This window comes from Cyprinus carpio, chromosome B5 (assembly GCF_018340385.1).
Source record: "Cyprinus carpio isolate SPL01 chromosome B5, ASM1834038v1, whole genome shotgun sequence".
In the NCBI taxonomy this organism is placed as follows: domain Eukaryota; kingdom Metazoa; phylum Chordata; class Actinopteri; order Cypriniformes; family Cyprinidae; genus Cyprinus; species Cyprinus carpio.
The window spans coordinates 12,207,262-12,224,361 of NC_056601.1; the positions used below are offsets into that span (position 1 = coordinate 12,207,262).

Below are 17,100 nucleotides of genomic sequence, written 5' to 3' on the forward strand. Positions count from 1 at the left end.
TGCTAAATGTTTTCTTTATTAATTGTCTATACACAAGGCAATTTAAAATAACATGCAATTGATTTTTATTTTTGTTGGGTCTTTAAGTATTATTACAACATTTGATGTAGCCAAAGACATAAAGACCACAAGGCTAAGTAACTTCTCATTAGTGTCTGACAAGATCCAGAATCGAGCGGTTTTGCAGTGTCAGTGTAATGTCTAAAAGCAGAGGCATGCACAAATTTAGTTATACAAATATAGAAGTAAAATCTGAATCAGAAGAAATCATATTCAGAGTTAACACAAACCCTATATTATGTCTGCCAACTGAAGCACTGTATCTGGATCATTAAGCAATTAAAAGCACCCATGCTATAGAATGACAAATGACAAGTGAAAGATTACACGTTACTGCAAGACTTATTCTGCCTCACAGAGGCATGGCGATTCCAGCTGTTTGTGTCCCACTTTCGTTTATCTCCACGCCGACAAAGTAGCAGTGCCTTGAAGGTGACCCGGAAGGACTCGTTGCAGAGGGCGTAGCACATGGGGTTGACCGTGCTGTTTACATAACACAGCCAGTATCCCAGCTGCCAGAGCTTTTCTGGCACACAGTATGAAATGGAAGCCAAAACCATGATGTTGTATGGCATCCACGTGAGGATGAAAGCCAACAAGATGGCACTTAGTGTCCGGGCCGCTTTTTTCTCTTTAATGATCATATTGATGCGATGTTTAGCTCTGAGCTGGTGGCAAATGCTGTGGTCTGACTTTTGGGGTGGTTTTAAGTTGGACTGGTGTGTGGTGGGATGCCCAGCTGATGAGTTGAACTCTTGCACATCTTTGGTGTCCTCTGATTTACTTTGCAGATCCTTCAACTCAATTGCAGTGGGATTGGATGAAGGTGTTCTTGCCTTGATTTTCTGCTCATGTTCTTCATCTGTCGAAGAGGACAAGGCGCTATCGTCCTCATCTTCAATGTTCCAGCTACTGTTGCTGTAAGCCTCCTTGTAACTCTCATGAACTGACTTCTGCAAAATGGCTGCGGTTTGGTTTTTCGTTGAATTAAAACACCCAACAGACTTGTCTTTGGTTTTGCCTTGTCCTTTTCTGGAATTTGTTTCCTTTGAGCGACTTAAGTTGCTCTTGGTACTGGTTTGGTGCACTGATTGTTTGTCCAACCCATCCAGAACATTTCTAGGGTTTTTCACAGCCCCGACAAAACCAGCAAGTCCTTTCGCTCTGTTCTCAATTTCCCAATAAATTCGCCAATAAAGAATGATCATGATAGTGACTGGTAGGTAGAATGCAGCTATTGCAGTACCGTATGTAAGCGGGGGAACCTTCAAGAATGGGATAGAACAGGCCTGGGCTTCAGCTCCAGATGGTCGTCCAACCACATGAGGCCAAAACAAGATAGCAGGGCCCCATAGCACAAACGACACCACCCATGCGAGAGCGATCAATGCTGCTGCTGTCTTCGGAGTCCGCTTTGTTCGATAAGTCAGTGGTCGTGTGACTGAGAAGTATCTGTCGAAGCTTATGACCAGCAGGTTCATTACTGAGGCATTGCTCACTACATAGTCTAGTGTCAACCATAGATCGCAAGCTAGATGTCCCAGTGTCCAGCGGCCCATGATTATGTATGCTGTATATAGATTCATTGACACCGTACCCAAAATCAAGTCTGCCACCGCCAGACTCAGAAGATAGTAGTTACCGATGGTCTGTAAATGACTGTTGACTCGGATAGAGATGACCACCAAGGAGTTGCCCAGGATGGTGATAAGAGACAGGGGTCCAGTCACGAGCACAATCAGAACCACCTCCCAAACCTGATGACCCCCAAGAAGAGTCGTGGTAAGGTTAGCTGCTTGTGAGATGCAAGTGTGGTTCATGTTCCCAGGGGAGACACAACATCAGATCCTTGAAGGGCCAAATGCATTCTTCAGGGGGAAAACCAGAAAGTGCCTCTTGCATTACTGATTATGAACACCAGGGGTGCTCTGTGGTTCCGTGTTCTAATAAGAAAGATAGAAAGGTAAGTTTTTTTTTTTTTTTAAAGCATTTTTTTCCCTCAGGCCTTTTGAGGTGATGACTGTTTAAAGAACTATAATTTTAATTGGTTACTCAGACCTCTTCTTATATGTAATTAACAACTAGCTTTACTGTTTACCAATGACTCATTCACTTATTAAAATCTTATACTGTACCTTGAGCTTAATCTTTGCATTCCCTTCATTTTATCAACACTTAGTGTTAGGAATGATTAGGGCCATTGTAATTGTTTTAGGCATTAGTAATGATTAGGGATTAGACAAATTATAGAAATGAATACTTTTATTTAGCAAGGATGCTTTAAATGTATCAAAAGTGATGATAAAGACATTTGTAATTTTACAAAAGATTTCTGTTTCAGATAAATGCTGTTCTTGTGAACTTTCTATTTATCAAATAAACCTGAAAAAAATCTACTCAGCTGTTTTCAACATAATAATAATAATAATAATAATAATAAATGTTTTTGAGCAGCAAATCAGAACATTAGAGTTATTACTGAAGGGTCACGTGACGTGAAAATTCTGCTTTGAAATCACAGGAATAAATTCAGTTATAATAATACAGTTATTTTAAATAGTAAACATACTTAAAATGTTACTGTTTTTGCTGTACTTTGGATCAAATAAATGCAGGTTTGGTGAGCAGAAGAGACTTTAAAATAAAAATAAAAATTACAAATCTTACTGTTCAAAAGCCTTTGAGACTTTCCTTGTTTGCTCCCAAACCGCTTTGATATAACTAATATGTGTTGGCATGTTTTGACTCTCACAAAACACCAGACACCTGTTTTTAAAATGAAGTCTTAACTATAACTTTATCTAAAAAAAAAAGGAAGAAAACCAATTTACTGATGCAAAAAAGTTTACAAAAGCTTTCAATTTTAAATAAATGCTGTTATTTATTTATTTTTTTTATTCATCAAAGATTCCTGAAAAACGTATTACAGGTTCCGGAAATAAATACATAACAATAATAAATATTAAGCAGCACAACTGTTTCCAAGACTGATGATAAATCAGCATATTAGAATGATTTCTGAAAGATCATGTGAAGACTGGAGTAAACACTGATGAAGATTCAGCGTTGCATCCTAGGAATACATTATATTTTAACGTATTAAAATAGAAAGCAGTTATTTTAAATTGCAAAAATATTTCACAATATAATTTTTTTCTGTATTTTTGATCAAATAAATGCATCTTTGATGAGCATAAGAAATGTCTTTAAAAACATAAAAAAAAAACGTATCTTCTCAAGCTTTTGAACGACAGTGTGTCAACTCATAAACGTGTCTGGTGTTTTTTCTAAGAGTCAACACATTAGTTATATTAAAGAAAATAAAGTAAATTAAGCTTTACATGTTTTTTTATGTTGTTTGGAGGGAAATGTTTTCTAAAACATTTGCAAAAAAGTTGTTTGTCATGCTCATTGATACTATGCAGAGATTGTTTGCTTTCTCTTTTAAGTCGAAAAAGCACAAATGATTTTTTTTTTTTTTTTTTTTTTTTTTTGCAGATTAAGGCGGTTTCATGGCGGTCAGTTTGTGTACAGGTTAAATGTGAAGTACAGAAATACAATTCATCAATTCCTTTTTGGATTCTCTAATCATATTTTTTAGAGTCATATTAGACTAATTTGCTGGGTACGTGGCTTTCCTGTAGATGCAAATACAGCACACTTTTATTAGAAAATGCTGATTTTCAGGCTATGACCTCAGTCCCAGTGTTTGACCTGAAAATCTCCAAAAAGTCTTATTGTAATTCAATTTTAAATAGCAGTGGCCATGAAATAGCAATAGAAGTAGTTGGAAACATGATTAATATACCAAGTGTATTAATAAATGGTCACTTACCTTTTTGGAAACAGTCCTTAAAACTGCATTTACCCTTAAATTGTACATTAGAGCTCATAAGATGTATATTTATCCATTTTCTCCAGGTGTCCACTGTAGGATGATGCATGATAACCTCTGATGCCATTGGGAATTCTTCAATGATGACCAGTACTCAAACAACAGCTACTTCCACAGTTGTGTTTGAATTGCAGAAAATCCCAGTAACAGAAAAGAGTTGTTGTAGCTCATCATAACATCGTAGCCCACTGGCTCATCCTCTCCATCTGACTAGAGGTGACAATGTGTCCTCTTCTGGCTGGAGGACCTGAGCTTCAGCGGCGGAAATAGCTGACTGTCATAATACATGTAAATACTGAATGAGAAGCTGCTAACTGTACACACTCAAAGCACCGGGTGACAATGTGCAGAGACGCCTCTCTTCATGTTTACCTCAAATGAGCTCTGAACGCTGATGGGTTGGCGACCATTCACCCTCATTTATAAACAAGAATACGGTGTACTACAACAATTGTGAGCCATACTGTTTTTTTCTTTCCCTTGGTTTATATATAATACTTGATGTACAAATAACCTGGGTTTCTTCTCAGTGATGGGTTAATACCATGTACACTGTGAGGTTTACATTTAACATTTGTGATGTATACTGTACAATCCACAACCAGATTTAAATAGAAACAGCATATGTTAATGATAATTCTTTACTTCCCAGGCTCTATTTGGAATGGTTTAATTTTGAGACATTTTATCAGTCAGTAGATCATATAGTCATGTGAAGATGTGTTTTGTTTCATTTATGTAGTTTAAGACTTTAGATATAAATATGTTCTCATTTGGTTAGAATTGTGACGTGAACTGATGATACAGGTGAGTGCAAAGTAGTGCATTAAACCTGTTCAATGTATACTTAGCAAACAGTTTATCAGCTTGTTTTATGTAAAACAAATTTGCAATTCACAGTTTTTCATTTCCACAACTTTTAATTTCCTCTGTTGTCATTTAATGTGACACTCTTGATTGTGACCATTAGACTACATATATTAATATATTGTTTGCCTTTATAGACTCATTACAGACTACACCTTTGTAGTTAATCAGTAATCATCTCTCTTTCTCACACCTCTACAGTGCTGTTGTAGCAGAAAGCAAACACATGAACAGCTCATTTATTAATTAGAGGAGAGTGAGGTAAGATTTGCCATGTTTAATAAAGGTGCCCTATAGGTTGGGAGAAATGAGGGATAAAACTAATATACCAATTATATACTGCTACACTGAAATTCTACATCATTAAGCTATCTGTTGTAAACACTTTTTTTATTTTTATGAAATATATTCATTAACCATTAAGAAACATGGGAAAAAATCAATCAAATTTTTTTCAAGTTTAGAACATTAGAACAAGTTTCCACGTGTATCTGTTCACCATTCCAGTCACAAATTACAAAGAAGTGTTACTTCCTCCTTGCATGTTCCTGACTGTGTGAAGTTTTTTTTTTTTTTTTTTTTACGTTTGTGGAACATAAAAAAACATGCGTCATTTCATTGAAGAAAAAAAAAAAAAAAGAGTGAGATTTCACATGGTAAGGGCACCCTTTGTTTTTCCAAGAAATAAGGTCCATTTGCCTTAAAATTCTCAATCAAGCCAGTGTGATGGTACTTTGCATATTCGGTTGTAAATTTCGCTGACCAAGCCACCAACTACTTTTTTTCCCCCTTATTTTTTAGTTGTTAAGTATATGAAAAAATATCTGTAATATACAGTATATGAGAGGATAATAATGCTGAAAGCTGAACCACCATCTCTGATGAATCTGTCTCTCATTTTGGAAAAAGTGCATGTTTAATTAGTTAGTTTAATCTTTAGCCAAGCCAAACCATGTAATTGTTGATATATTTATCTAGATATTTTATTTTGTTATTATCTTTACATTATTTTACCTTACTCTGACATGCAAGGAACAAATCTGCTCCTTTAATCACAGAATGCTATCTGGTCACTTAAAATCTGTGCACTGTTGCACAAGTTAGTGTTCATCTTACCTCACTCTCCCCTATGTATTTAAAAAAAAAAAAGGAATATTTATGTATTTTCAATGAAGTCAATCAGGTGATAACAGATGCCTTATTGTAGTCAGGGTAAACAACAGTTCTGCTGCTGAATGAAGATGGGAGTAAAAGACCCCATGAACATAAGGAAGTGGTGGGAGCAAAAGGGAAAGAGGTGAGAAATGTTGTAAATAAATGTATGCTTAGCATCTCTGTGTTTTGTCTCGTAAAAAGGGGCTTGACAGTTGTGAGGCTGGTCACGCAAACCCTAAGGTAAAAAATTTACAGTGTTTCCTTTAGTTTTTAATAGGTTGCTACTTGTATAATGCCCATTGCAGGGGTAAGAAAAACTGTTTAGGAGCAGTAGATAGATGCCATGATACGGACAGGCACTGCTGTATTTTTGAAAATGTTTTTTTTATTATTATTATTTTTTTTTATTAACGTTTAATGTGTTAATGTTAGTATGTTCCCCAAAATGTGCTGTTTGAATAAATACTGATCAGTTGAGGAAACGTTCAAACAATGTATCCTGTTCTGATCCATGCATACAGAAACTACAAGCCAAGCAGCAAGCCACAAACCTTTGTGTGTGTGTATTCTCAAATAAATAGTCGGAAAACGTTCAGGCCATATCACTGCAGAGCAGGGTGGTACGGCTGTCTCAGGGAGGCGTCATGAAACATAGGCGTATCCTTGAAACGCTGTTCTGCAGAAATCATTCATAGACAGCAGGGGGCGCCAAACGGTTTCTCAACACTTACATCCCAAACGACTATTTTGATCGTTTTGCGTATTATTTTTTTTATCTTGATATGTATATATATGCTGTAGGAGTCTAAGCAGTGCAGTAGATCGTACACTTTACATTTTAACAGAACAATTTGAGTCCTTGGGATGTTCTGGGGCGCCACCGGGGCTGGACAGAAAATGGGAAAGCATCTGAGAAAACAATTATTTCGAGGGGTGTGTGCGACCCTCGGCTCTTTCCCATTGTTTTAACCGCTCATCTGCGGGACAGGAATTCCACAACTGCTCCCACCCACCGGTCATGCTAGTCGTGCTCATAGAATATCTCAACAGATTAATTCGTTTCTGTTTGTCCTTTATTCCTCTTTCTTCTGTTGAGTCAGTGATGTGCTCGCGCCACAGGTGGGCTGTGCTCTCTACACCTGTCTACAGGAATGACATGTGATGCTCTGAATCCTCACTGAAGCGAAGCGGACCGTAGCGCGCGTCCTCTGCACAGCGCGAGCGTGACATTTAGGTGGACTTGAAGCTATTGTGCTTTTGAAACCAGAGCGGAAAACTTACAGGTAAGACAAATGGCTCCTAAATATGTGTAGTAGCCTTATTTTTCCAGCTCATGTAGTTTTGCATGTTCCCTTGAATTTAACAAAAACCGACTTTGTTTGGCGGCTGTCAGTTAAACGACTCAACCGTGTCTCGGTCTCCAACCGGCCTTCAGCTTTCTCTTATTTCTAAGCGCCTTGTGGCAAGATTAATTAGGAGTGAACAGTAATTGCACCTTTATTTAATTAGGTTAAGTTATTTTTCAACAAACCTTAAGAATATCTTGAACATCGTTAATTTAAGGCAACGCCAAACCTTTTTTTTTTTTTTTTTTTTTTTAACGATTTTATGTCCTCATAAAATAAGAAAAATCATATCACTTTGTGTGCTCAAATGCCTCTTCTTCAAGAATATTAGAACTGCCTTGCAAATTTGTCTTCATATCCGAAAATTGCTTTCATGTATTTATAGTGAAATAATCAAAAACCATTTCCATTTTTATCATGTAGAAGTGATTTATATCATTTCAAACATTGTGACTATATGATGTAAGTTGTGGCATAATTTCCACTACAGCAAACAATTTGACCAACATATTATTCTTCCATCAGTGAAGATAATGTACATAAAGTGTTAGTTTTGACACTGAGTCAGCCAAAAATGTATAAAATGTAATTTTGCCAAAGAATGTTACAAAACACAATATATCACTGTGAAAGTGACATTGTGGTGAAAATCTGAAAAAAAGTGAAAGAAATCTCTTGTGTATATCCACTGTTAAAACATTTTAGCTGACAAATTGAATGTACTAGTGCGAATGTGAATTGTATTGTCTAAATGTACACAAACATGCCCATAGTTGGATATCCCCCCTCCTTTTTAGATAAACCAAATATGAAAGCATTTTCATAAATTTAATTATTTACATTTTATTTTACACACAGTTAAGATTGCTTTAAAGCAATGATAAACTCATAAAAAGGTGAAAAAGCTGTCACTTTTAAAAGGTGCTAACATGTATCATTTAGGTACTGATATGTACACTAAGTACACTAAAGTGTACTTTCAAGGGGCTGATATGCACCTATTGGGGTAAAAATGGTGTGTACTTTTTGAAAGGGTTTCACCCCAGTGTAAGCTTTTGTTTCTGTTTTTCTGAGAGTGTACTTCATTACCTCTAGACAGAAATTTTAGATCTGTTACAAAGTTTGACCCCTGTTGCATTATTATGTGTTTGCAGCCCAAACTAAGCTTGAGTGATTACACTAAACATATGTGTCCTTGTCTTAGTTTCAATCTACTTCTCTCTCATTTCTTTGTATTGTAGCTGGTCCAATGATTTTTTCAATTAACTTCAGTGTTGATTATTCCCAAATTCAGACAGCATTGACGATTATGACAATGGAAACGGTAGGTATAACAACTGTGTGTGATACTTTTTTACATTTGTTTTATGACTTTTATCCTGGTAACCACTGAAAGCATCTCTGTATGGGTTCTCATCTTGTATTTCACCCCAAGCAAAATCTACACTAGAACTAGGCCTAATTCCAACAGTTTTAAATCTTCACAGTGTGATGCAATGAATTGCATAGTTTGTTGAGCAAGTTCACGTCAGTGCCATGTTGGTGACATCTGCAGGCAGCTATTTGCCTAATATTAAAATCAGAACCCAATCAGCTTCATCAAAGTCATACATAACACTAAAGTAAAAAATATGTAGGGTAAACGTACCTATTAAGCTCACCAAAATCTACACTGAGACATTTTTACTGCACAAGAGATTGGTTTCAGTACAAAAAGTTATGTTAAAATAAAATATTAATCTCACACAAAAGTATTTCATTTTATTTTAAATGACAAAAGCATTTCAATTAAGAAATACATCATTAAATGCAAAAAGTCTGGCTGTGCTTAATGGGTACATTTTTGTACCCTTTAAGCACACCCCTGTTCCCAATATGCTCACATCATCTTTCATTAAAAATACTTGTTTATTTTAAGAACTGGTACACCGTTGACGCTTGCAAAATCAAAATGACGGCGCCGTGGGTGGAAACTTACAGATTAAGATGCACTGGTTGGTAAATGTACTGGGGACTTGATTATAGCACTTAAAACCTGGAAAAGTCTGATTTTCATGATATGTCACCTTTAGGAACCTGATTTTATAAATTATTTTTTGGATGATTTTGTTTTTTTTGATGTGTGGAGTTTTTAATGCTTGTTGCCAAAGATCAGAGCCAGTCTGCAGATTAGAGTTGACAGATTCCATAGAAAATCGCATAGTGTATGATGGTCACAGACTTCAATTTTTTAGCTTCGGATTTTGATTCGATCCAGTCAGAGGAGACAGTTTGATGAAACATGTTTGATATTTTCAGTCAATTTTAGATTTTATTGTTTTCATTTGTCACGCATCTCCTAGAAACAATGCGCACATTTCTGTGTGAATTTGTTATGATGGGAAGGAATATAAAGTCTGCTAGTGTGTGATCCTCAGTCGTTTAGTGTATGATGGCCAGTTTTACTTTGTGACTATTTACAAAGTCTGTAATTTTATGATGCCTGGTGTTTTAAAAATCTGTTCAAATTTTAAAAGTTGTGTAGTGTATTCTAGCCTTAAGTCACTTTTTTCCTGGACAGATATGGCAGGTTTCTGATGGCTCCTTCTTTGTATGGACAACATGCTTCTTTCATCTTTGGGGATAAACTATAGTTACATTTGGATTTAGTTATCTTAAAGCTGTTAAAACTAGTTATTAACCATTTTAGAAAGATTAACTTAAAGTGACAATTATCAGTTAATACTTAAAGTCTGTTTATGAAGTAATTTTATAGATGTTCAATGTGGAAGAGCTCAAAAAGACCACACTGGAAAAGCAACATTTTTTTTTATACATTTCATGTAATATTTATTAAAATGACAATATTTTGCAAAATAAATTATCTAGGTCATGTATTAAGTTCATATATATTGTATTATGGATAACTATTATTAATAACAATATCAATGAAATAATACTTTTTCTTATTGATGTCACACTGATTTTCATAGTAGTGCACCCTTTAAGCTCGCCTTACAATAATATGAAATCTTAAAAAAAAACAGCAGTATAAAACCACAGACCATCAATAAACTGTAAATTTATATTATTGTGGATTTAAAAGTACAAGCCAGTAATGCCTGTGAAGTAATGTATTAGCGTAGCACACATAGCTAGTCAGCTAACTGTGTTCTGTAGCATCTGCGATATGTTGCTAAAACTGTCTTTTGAATCTAACAAATTATTTCCCACATCAAAGTTCCCGGTTATAATATGCAAAAGTCTAAACATTTATCTCTTAATTTTACAGTAAATAGTAGTCAAACATACCCAAAATAAAAGCTTAAATGTCTAAAAAATGCACATTTAAAGGGCTTCTCTTTTGGTGAAAGTTTTCAGACAGATTTCAAAATGGTCGCCAGACAGTGTGAACACATGGATACTCATATCTTAGTGTGCAATGATCTGATTGACTTGAAATTACAGGAGGTGTATAGTAACAAATACATCAAATGGTTAAGACATCAAGGATAATGCATTATTTTTTCTTTTTATAATCTGAGCTCAAATATGGAAGTGCTTAATGGGTACATGAGCTTAATAGGTATGTTTACTCTGTTTACTCTGAAATGTGATATGAATATTGCATTAGAACATACCTGGGAAGTATTATTAACAATGTTCTTCTTTATTGTCAGAGTAAGCATGTTTTTCCATAAACATGTGCAGTGCTGTTTAATGGAATGTATCACTTTTGCAACTCTTGCAACAGAGTATTTCTGCTTTCTGCAGGGCCAATGAAATTACTAGGACCCCATGTGTTCATTCCCAAGTCCCAAATAGCAGTTTCACTTTGGGACAGAATGGGATGTGGTGAAATTTAAGCCATTAATGCAGGGAATCTTTGTTTACAGTACCATTATAAAAAAAAATATCAATTAATCCATGCATGTTGGGTCAAGTAGAAGAAGAAAATAAATAATGTTATCTTGCTTTAGAGAAATTCTGCTTGCAGGTTTGATCTGCCATAGTGATTTGATAAACTACACTGTTTACATTATTCAGAGGGAGGAATTCATCAGGGTGTCTCTGGGATTGAAGCTGTTCAAAACTGCACAAAGGCCTGATCAAGAATCCAGCAGCTTAACAGTTTACCTTAAAGGGATAATTCACCCAAAAAATGAATGATTATTTACTCACCCTCATGTCGTTCCAAACCAGTATGGGTTTGTTTCGTATATAAAAGAAGACATTTTGAAGAATGCTGTTATTCAAACCGTTGATGATCACCATTGACTTCCATAGTAGTTCTTTCCCTACTATGGAAGTCAATGAGAACCAACGGCTGTTTGGTTCTTCAAAATTCTTCAAAATATCTTCTTTTGGGTTCCATAAGAAAGAAACATACAGGTTTGAATGACATGAGGGTGAGTAAATTATGACAAATTTTTTCATTTTTTGGTGAACTATTTCTTTAAAGGGATAGTTTACCAACAAATAAAAGTTCTTTCATCATTTACTCACTCTCATGTTGTTCCAAAGCTGTATAACTTTATTTCTTCTGTGGGTCTCAAGATGGTCTCAGTGTGATCCCACTGACTTTCATTGTTCAAACAAAAACAGCTGAAACATTTTCAAAATATTTTCTTTTGTATAGTGCAGATTTTGAATGACATGGGGGTAAGTAAATGATAATATAATGTTTATTTTTGGTCAACTATTCCTTTAATTAACAAGCGGACAATATAGTTTACTGGCAAATATTAAATAAAGGTATGTACCTTTAGGAACATCCACAAAACTGATTTTTTTTTTTTAAAGTTCTATTCAAATTTACTGGGCTTGCAGTCCATTACAGCATTGCTTCTGTGTGGACAGATCCTAACCTTTGCCATTGTTTTGTTTAGTCCATATTTCAGACTGTACAGTGACTCTGAAACGGATAAACACAGCAAACATACAAAGATGTCATGTCTGCTCAGAGATGCTTTCAACTGAATGTGTGCCAGAAAATATTTGTGTGTTTTATGTGTGTCAGTGTGTTAGTCTGATGAGGTCTATTTTTTGAGTGTTAAAGGGGTCATTTGATGTGATTTCAAGTTTTCCTTTCTCTTTGGAGTGTTACAAGCTGTTTGTGTCCCTAAAGTTGCAAAGACTAAAGTCTCAAATCCAAAGAGATATTCTTTTTAAAAATTAAGACTTGTCCACGCCCTCCTAAAATGCCTCATTTAAACACAACCCCACATGTCTACATCACAATGTGGGAAGATTTGCATAACACCGCCCAAATGTTCACGCAAAGAAAGAAGGTGTAACTTTATTGTTTCTGCCATCGCCGCTGCCATGTTGTGAAGAGGCTCTGTGTTTCCTTGCGAAAAGAGGACACTAGAAATCAGTGGTTAAGTTGTCTTTACAATACTGTTCCAGATCAGTTCAACCCAAATATTCAGATGTGTGCAGTGCATTTTATGGAGTACTGTTTCCTGATCCTGGGAGAGTAGATTACAATGCCGGCTGTTCTGACTCACAAACTACAATGCCGGCTGTTCTGACTCACAAACTGTAGGTATGTTTTCAAATGTAAAGGATTTGGCACTGATGATTCAAATGTGAGTTTTGAGCAGTGTAGAGAGTAGTGCTTGTTGTTTGCCGTTTCTCCGATCACAAATGCAGACATGGTTTTAGGTTTACGCGGCACGATGCAATGCATAAAAAGACAGTATAAGTCATTATAATCCGTAATTATGTCCCCACTGGATACAACAAATGCCTTGTTTGGTTTTGTTGGTTTTGTCTCACCGTGCCGCTTTTCTGACAGTTTGTGCTACCCTGTCAGATTTTGCTACCTCCCATTAAAACAGATGGTAGCATAATTCGGAAGCAAAATCCTTTATTAACATGTACACCTAACGTTACCCCAGCGTTTCTCAATTCCAGTCCTCGCGCCCACCAGCTCTGCATATTTTGCATGTCTCTCTTTGTTAACACACCTAATTCAGATAATCAGCTCATTAGAAGTGAGCTCCGTGCATGAACTGTGTTCCCATTGACATGGTCCCTACACAGTGTTCATTTATCCCTACTCCCTGAGCAGGGAAAATCTGTTGAAGTTTACCTCACTTCGGAACATTCATTCACAGATTTGTGCTGTGCAACATCTTCACACATGGACAAGTGTGACATCATATACCTCTGTAAATAAATACAATTTAAATTCATGTCTTGCACACTTCAGTGCACTTTGAATATAAAATATACATTCCCTTCAAACTGGAATCATAGCGGAATATCCTGTGATGTCCACTACGCAGGGCACTTGCGTTCGAATAAAACAAACGTCTGAAGCAATAAGAGAAATATGCAAAATGTGCAGAGCAGGGGGCATAAGGACTGGAATTGAGAATTGATGACCTACCCCAACCCTAAACCTTCCCTTACAGTAGGATAAATACAGTGTTGGTAGCATAATCTGATAGGTAGCATTATTTGTTAGAACACTGGGACATGGCATAACAGTATGTTAAGGGGCGTAACATTTCCGTCACCCGCTTGAGGTTTTCGGGCCAATGACAATGCACTGGATAGCTGGCCAATCAGAGCACACCTCGCTTTTTAGACCGATGAGCTTTGTAAAAATCGGTGCGTTTCAGAACGGCGGGGCATAGAGGAGAAACAATAATGTACAGTATGTGGAAAATAATGTGTTTTTTAAACTTAAACTGCATAAACCCGTTTAATTACACCAAATACATAAAATAATTTTCTTTTTAGCAACATCATATGAAGTGATGTGATGAAGCAGCAACAAAGGTGGTCAGTACAGGATGTTTGTGCATGTGTGCATGTTTGCTTTTAAATGAAAGGCACAGTTGTTGATGCAAAGAAGAGAAATGCCAAACCATACTGAAGCAAAAAAAGAGACAGCGGCTCTGAAGTGATCTTACATCATACATACAAACTGTTTGTTTATGTGTGAGTTTGAAAGGGCATGAGCCTGAAAGGGGTTGGCGTGAGTTTGTCGTTATCATGTGTTCATCACCGGATTAATTATGTACTAGATGTGTGTGGGTGTTTTTATGTGTGTTTGTTGCCTGCTACCATGGTCACCATGTCCATCATTGCTCTGTGTTTGCTATGTCTGATGCTGTGAATAATTCATTCAGCCCTTCAGTTGGCAATATGCATGAACCGCTCATTGGTCTCCATGAGTAGATTTGCGTTTAAATTTAAATAGGAGATTATGAAAGTGCACACCCTCTGTATCCGTATTATAAGTGGCATGCTGGATTGATTAAAATCTCATCTTCCTGTCTCCCTCTGTTTTCCACTAGCCCTATAAATATGATTAATGAGATCATATGTCAGGCCCTCCTCTACATAAGCCAAGTGCTTCCAGCTGTATGATGGCTTGGCTAAATACAGTCAAAATCCAGCCCAAACGATTTTCTAAATACAGCCAAGAGGAGAAGAGATTGAGAGTTATATAACCTGATATTGTTTTCTCTTTTAGTGTTTAATCATTTAATCTTTTAATATTTAAACAGTATATACAGTACAACAGTAAAAGTGTGATATTGATTAAATCTTAAATACAACAGTTCAATACACAAAAAAAGTTAATACTGTGTATTTCAGACAGAATTTGTCCAGTTAGGTAATTTTTTTCCTCACCAGTGATTTCTATGCACAATCACTTCTGAAATACAGCATGATGTATGGAAACTGAGCATAAAATTAATTTTTGTGGAAGAAACACACACACACACACACACACATATGTATATATATATATATATACACACAGTATATATTTAGTTGTGATTGACAGTTAATAGAAATATGACAGAAAGATGTTTTAGTGGAAATATGTAGGCAGTAGGTTCACATAGAGTCCAGTAAGATAGTTTCAAAAGAGGCACCAGTGCTGTTGTAATCTTGAAGCACTGTTTGTCTAGTCTAACTAGTAAAAATTATTAGCTTTCAAAAGGCTTAGATGTGTTTGCAATGTTTCTGTGCTTCATCTGTTTGTAATTTCAACACAGAAAGAGAAAACAGGCAAAAAAGAGAGACAAATAGTTAGGCTTTTGCTGACGAATGACATTTATGCATCTGACAGCTATTCGGCGATCATTTGTTACAAATGTGCCTGAGCGTGTGAGGAAAAAGAGGGAGGGACTGAAGAGGGAGAGAGGGAAAGGGGGAAAGAGAAGAAATGTTCTGAGGAGGAATCATGTGATGTTTGTTTGGCTGTTTTAATAGCCTGTAGTCATGTTTGCATGTAGTGTTAGCGATCAGATGATGTTAGACTACTTTTCCTAACTCTCTCACTGTTTATTTGCCTCTTACTCACACAAGTTTGATTCTGCAAAAGCTAAACCTGCAACCCTTTTTCTCTTTCCTTCCTTTGTAAAGGGATGACTCAGCCCTGCTTTTTTTCTGTATGCAAAAGGAAAGAGACGGATAGCAGATGGTGGAAATAGAAACTGTTGAAGAAAGAGATCTATTGAAGATAGGGAAAAGGAGGGAGAGTCTGACAGAGATTGACATACAAAGTAAAGCAAGAAAGTTTGATAACAGGAAAGAGAGATAAGTGTTTTGTTTGTGAAGTTTTTAAAGTGGTCTTTTGACTAATCATTTGTGGGTGGGGCTTTGGGTGTGGGAGACTGTCATCAATGTTTTCCCTTCATGGACTTCTAGAGCAACAAAGAAGAAGAGAACGAATACATTTGTTTTAGTTAGAGTGAGAGAGAAAAGCTGTATTAATATGTAAGTGTAGAGGATGGACCGTCAGCATGTGTGAATATGGATGTGCGTGTGCTTTTGTAGATTTCAGTGTATGTTACATGCTGGAACGAGAGGAACTACCGGCATACAATAAAATACTCACACAGAGTTGTTAGACACACCTTGAAGATTGTAAGTGAAGAAAACTGTGCACAAGGGATTCCCTTAAAGAGAAAGAGAGAGGGGGGAGAGAGGGAGAGAGAGGGCGAAGGATGAAGTACCGCCGCAGGGTAAGACTTCTTGTTTTAATTACATCTATGTGGGTGTGTAGTGTATGCCTGTATTCCTGTTTTCAAACTGTGATGATTTACAGTGAAAATCAATGCAACATTTCGTGTTTTCAGTGTATGTATGTGCATGGTGGGTTGCAGACGTTTTTTTTTTTGATTGTTTGAGCGAGCACAGAGGCTTTGTTGTTGATTTGCCACTCCTTTATGCATAGCATGTCATGCATAGCTATAGCGACACACTGTACAAGATCTCTTTCCTACGAGTCCAGTCTGCCTGTCTTAGTGTCCCAGATTGAGAACACTCATATGAGCTGCACAGCAAAGAACAGCCCTTATATGGAAGAGCTGGAGACTTATAAACTCAAACGGCTCAGTGCCAGATTATACAGCAAAGCTGTATTACACCTCCCTCAGGGAGTACAGTACCCACATTCTCAAGTTGTAGAAATGGTGTCCACAGGCTACTGCTTTTGAAATACCACATATAAATCTCTATTAGATACATCAGTCACAACAAGCAACTCAAATGTTTTGAGAGCTGTTTTACATCTGGTATTTTTAGTTGCAGTAGTAAAAAGGGTCTAAAACATTTGTGATCCAGTCAGTGAAACTATATGTGGTGAAATGCACGTGACCACATCATATTTGTAGTGCGATCTGTCCCGGTGCATCATGGTAGCAGCAAAGAACAGACTACTTAAATCAATTCTCTCCTTTGCAATAAAACAGTTGTTTTAAATGTTGGTTATGTGTGACTGTGTGAAACAGTATGTATATATACAGAGTTTATATATTGGGAAAA

General features: G+C 36.4%; 2 protein-coding genes across 4 annotated transcripts in view; one reads left to right on the forward strand and one right to left on the reverse strand.

Moving 5' to 3' along the window:
• Positions 1–342: 342 nt before the first annotated feature.
• Positions 343–1,880, reverse strand: LOC109088825 (muscarinic acetylcholine receptor M1-like). Its single transcript, XM_019102954.2, has one exon. The coding sequence runs from the start codon at positions 1,878–1,880 to the stop codon at positions 384–386; it is 1,497 nt and encodes a 498-aa protein (XP_018958499.2). The 3' UTR covers positions 343–383.
• Positions 1,881–6,880: 5,000 nt separating this feature from the next.
• LOC109088801 (unconventional myosin-Ic) overlaps positions 6,881–17,100 on the forward strand; it is a 28,449-nt gene continuing 18,229 nt past the window's right edge. The window contains exon 1 of one of the 3 annotated variants that reach the window (XM_042724370.1): positions 6,881–7,260. Coding sequence is in view for 2 of the 3 variants with exons in the window: in XM_019102932.2 (XP_018958477.1) it covers positions 16,281–16,298 (18 nt within the window). In the remaining variant the exon portion in view is untranslated. Of the gene's footprint in view, positions 7,261–8,617; positions 8,648–15,931; positions 16,299–17,100 lie in introns of those variants that run through there. The other 2 variants (XM_042724369.1, XM_019102932.2) reach the window with 2 other exon arrangements.

Bases quoted from the DNA above. Each gene is read 5' to 3' on its own strand.
- LOC109088825 (XM_019102954.2), bottom strand. From the start codon at position 1,880: ATGAACCACACTTGCATCTCACAAGCAGCTAACCTTACCACGACTCTT.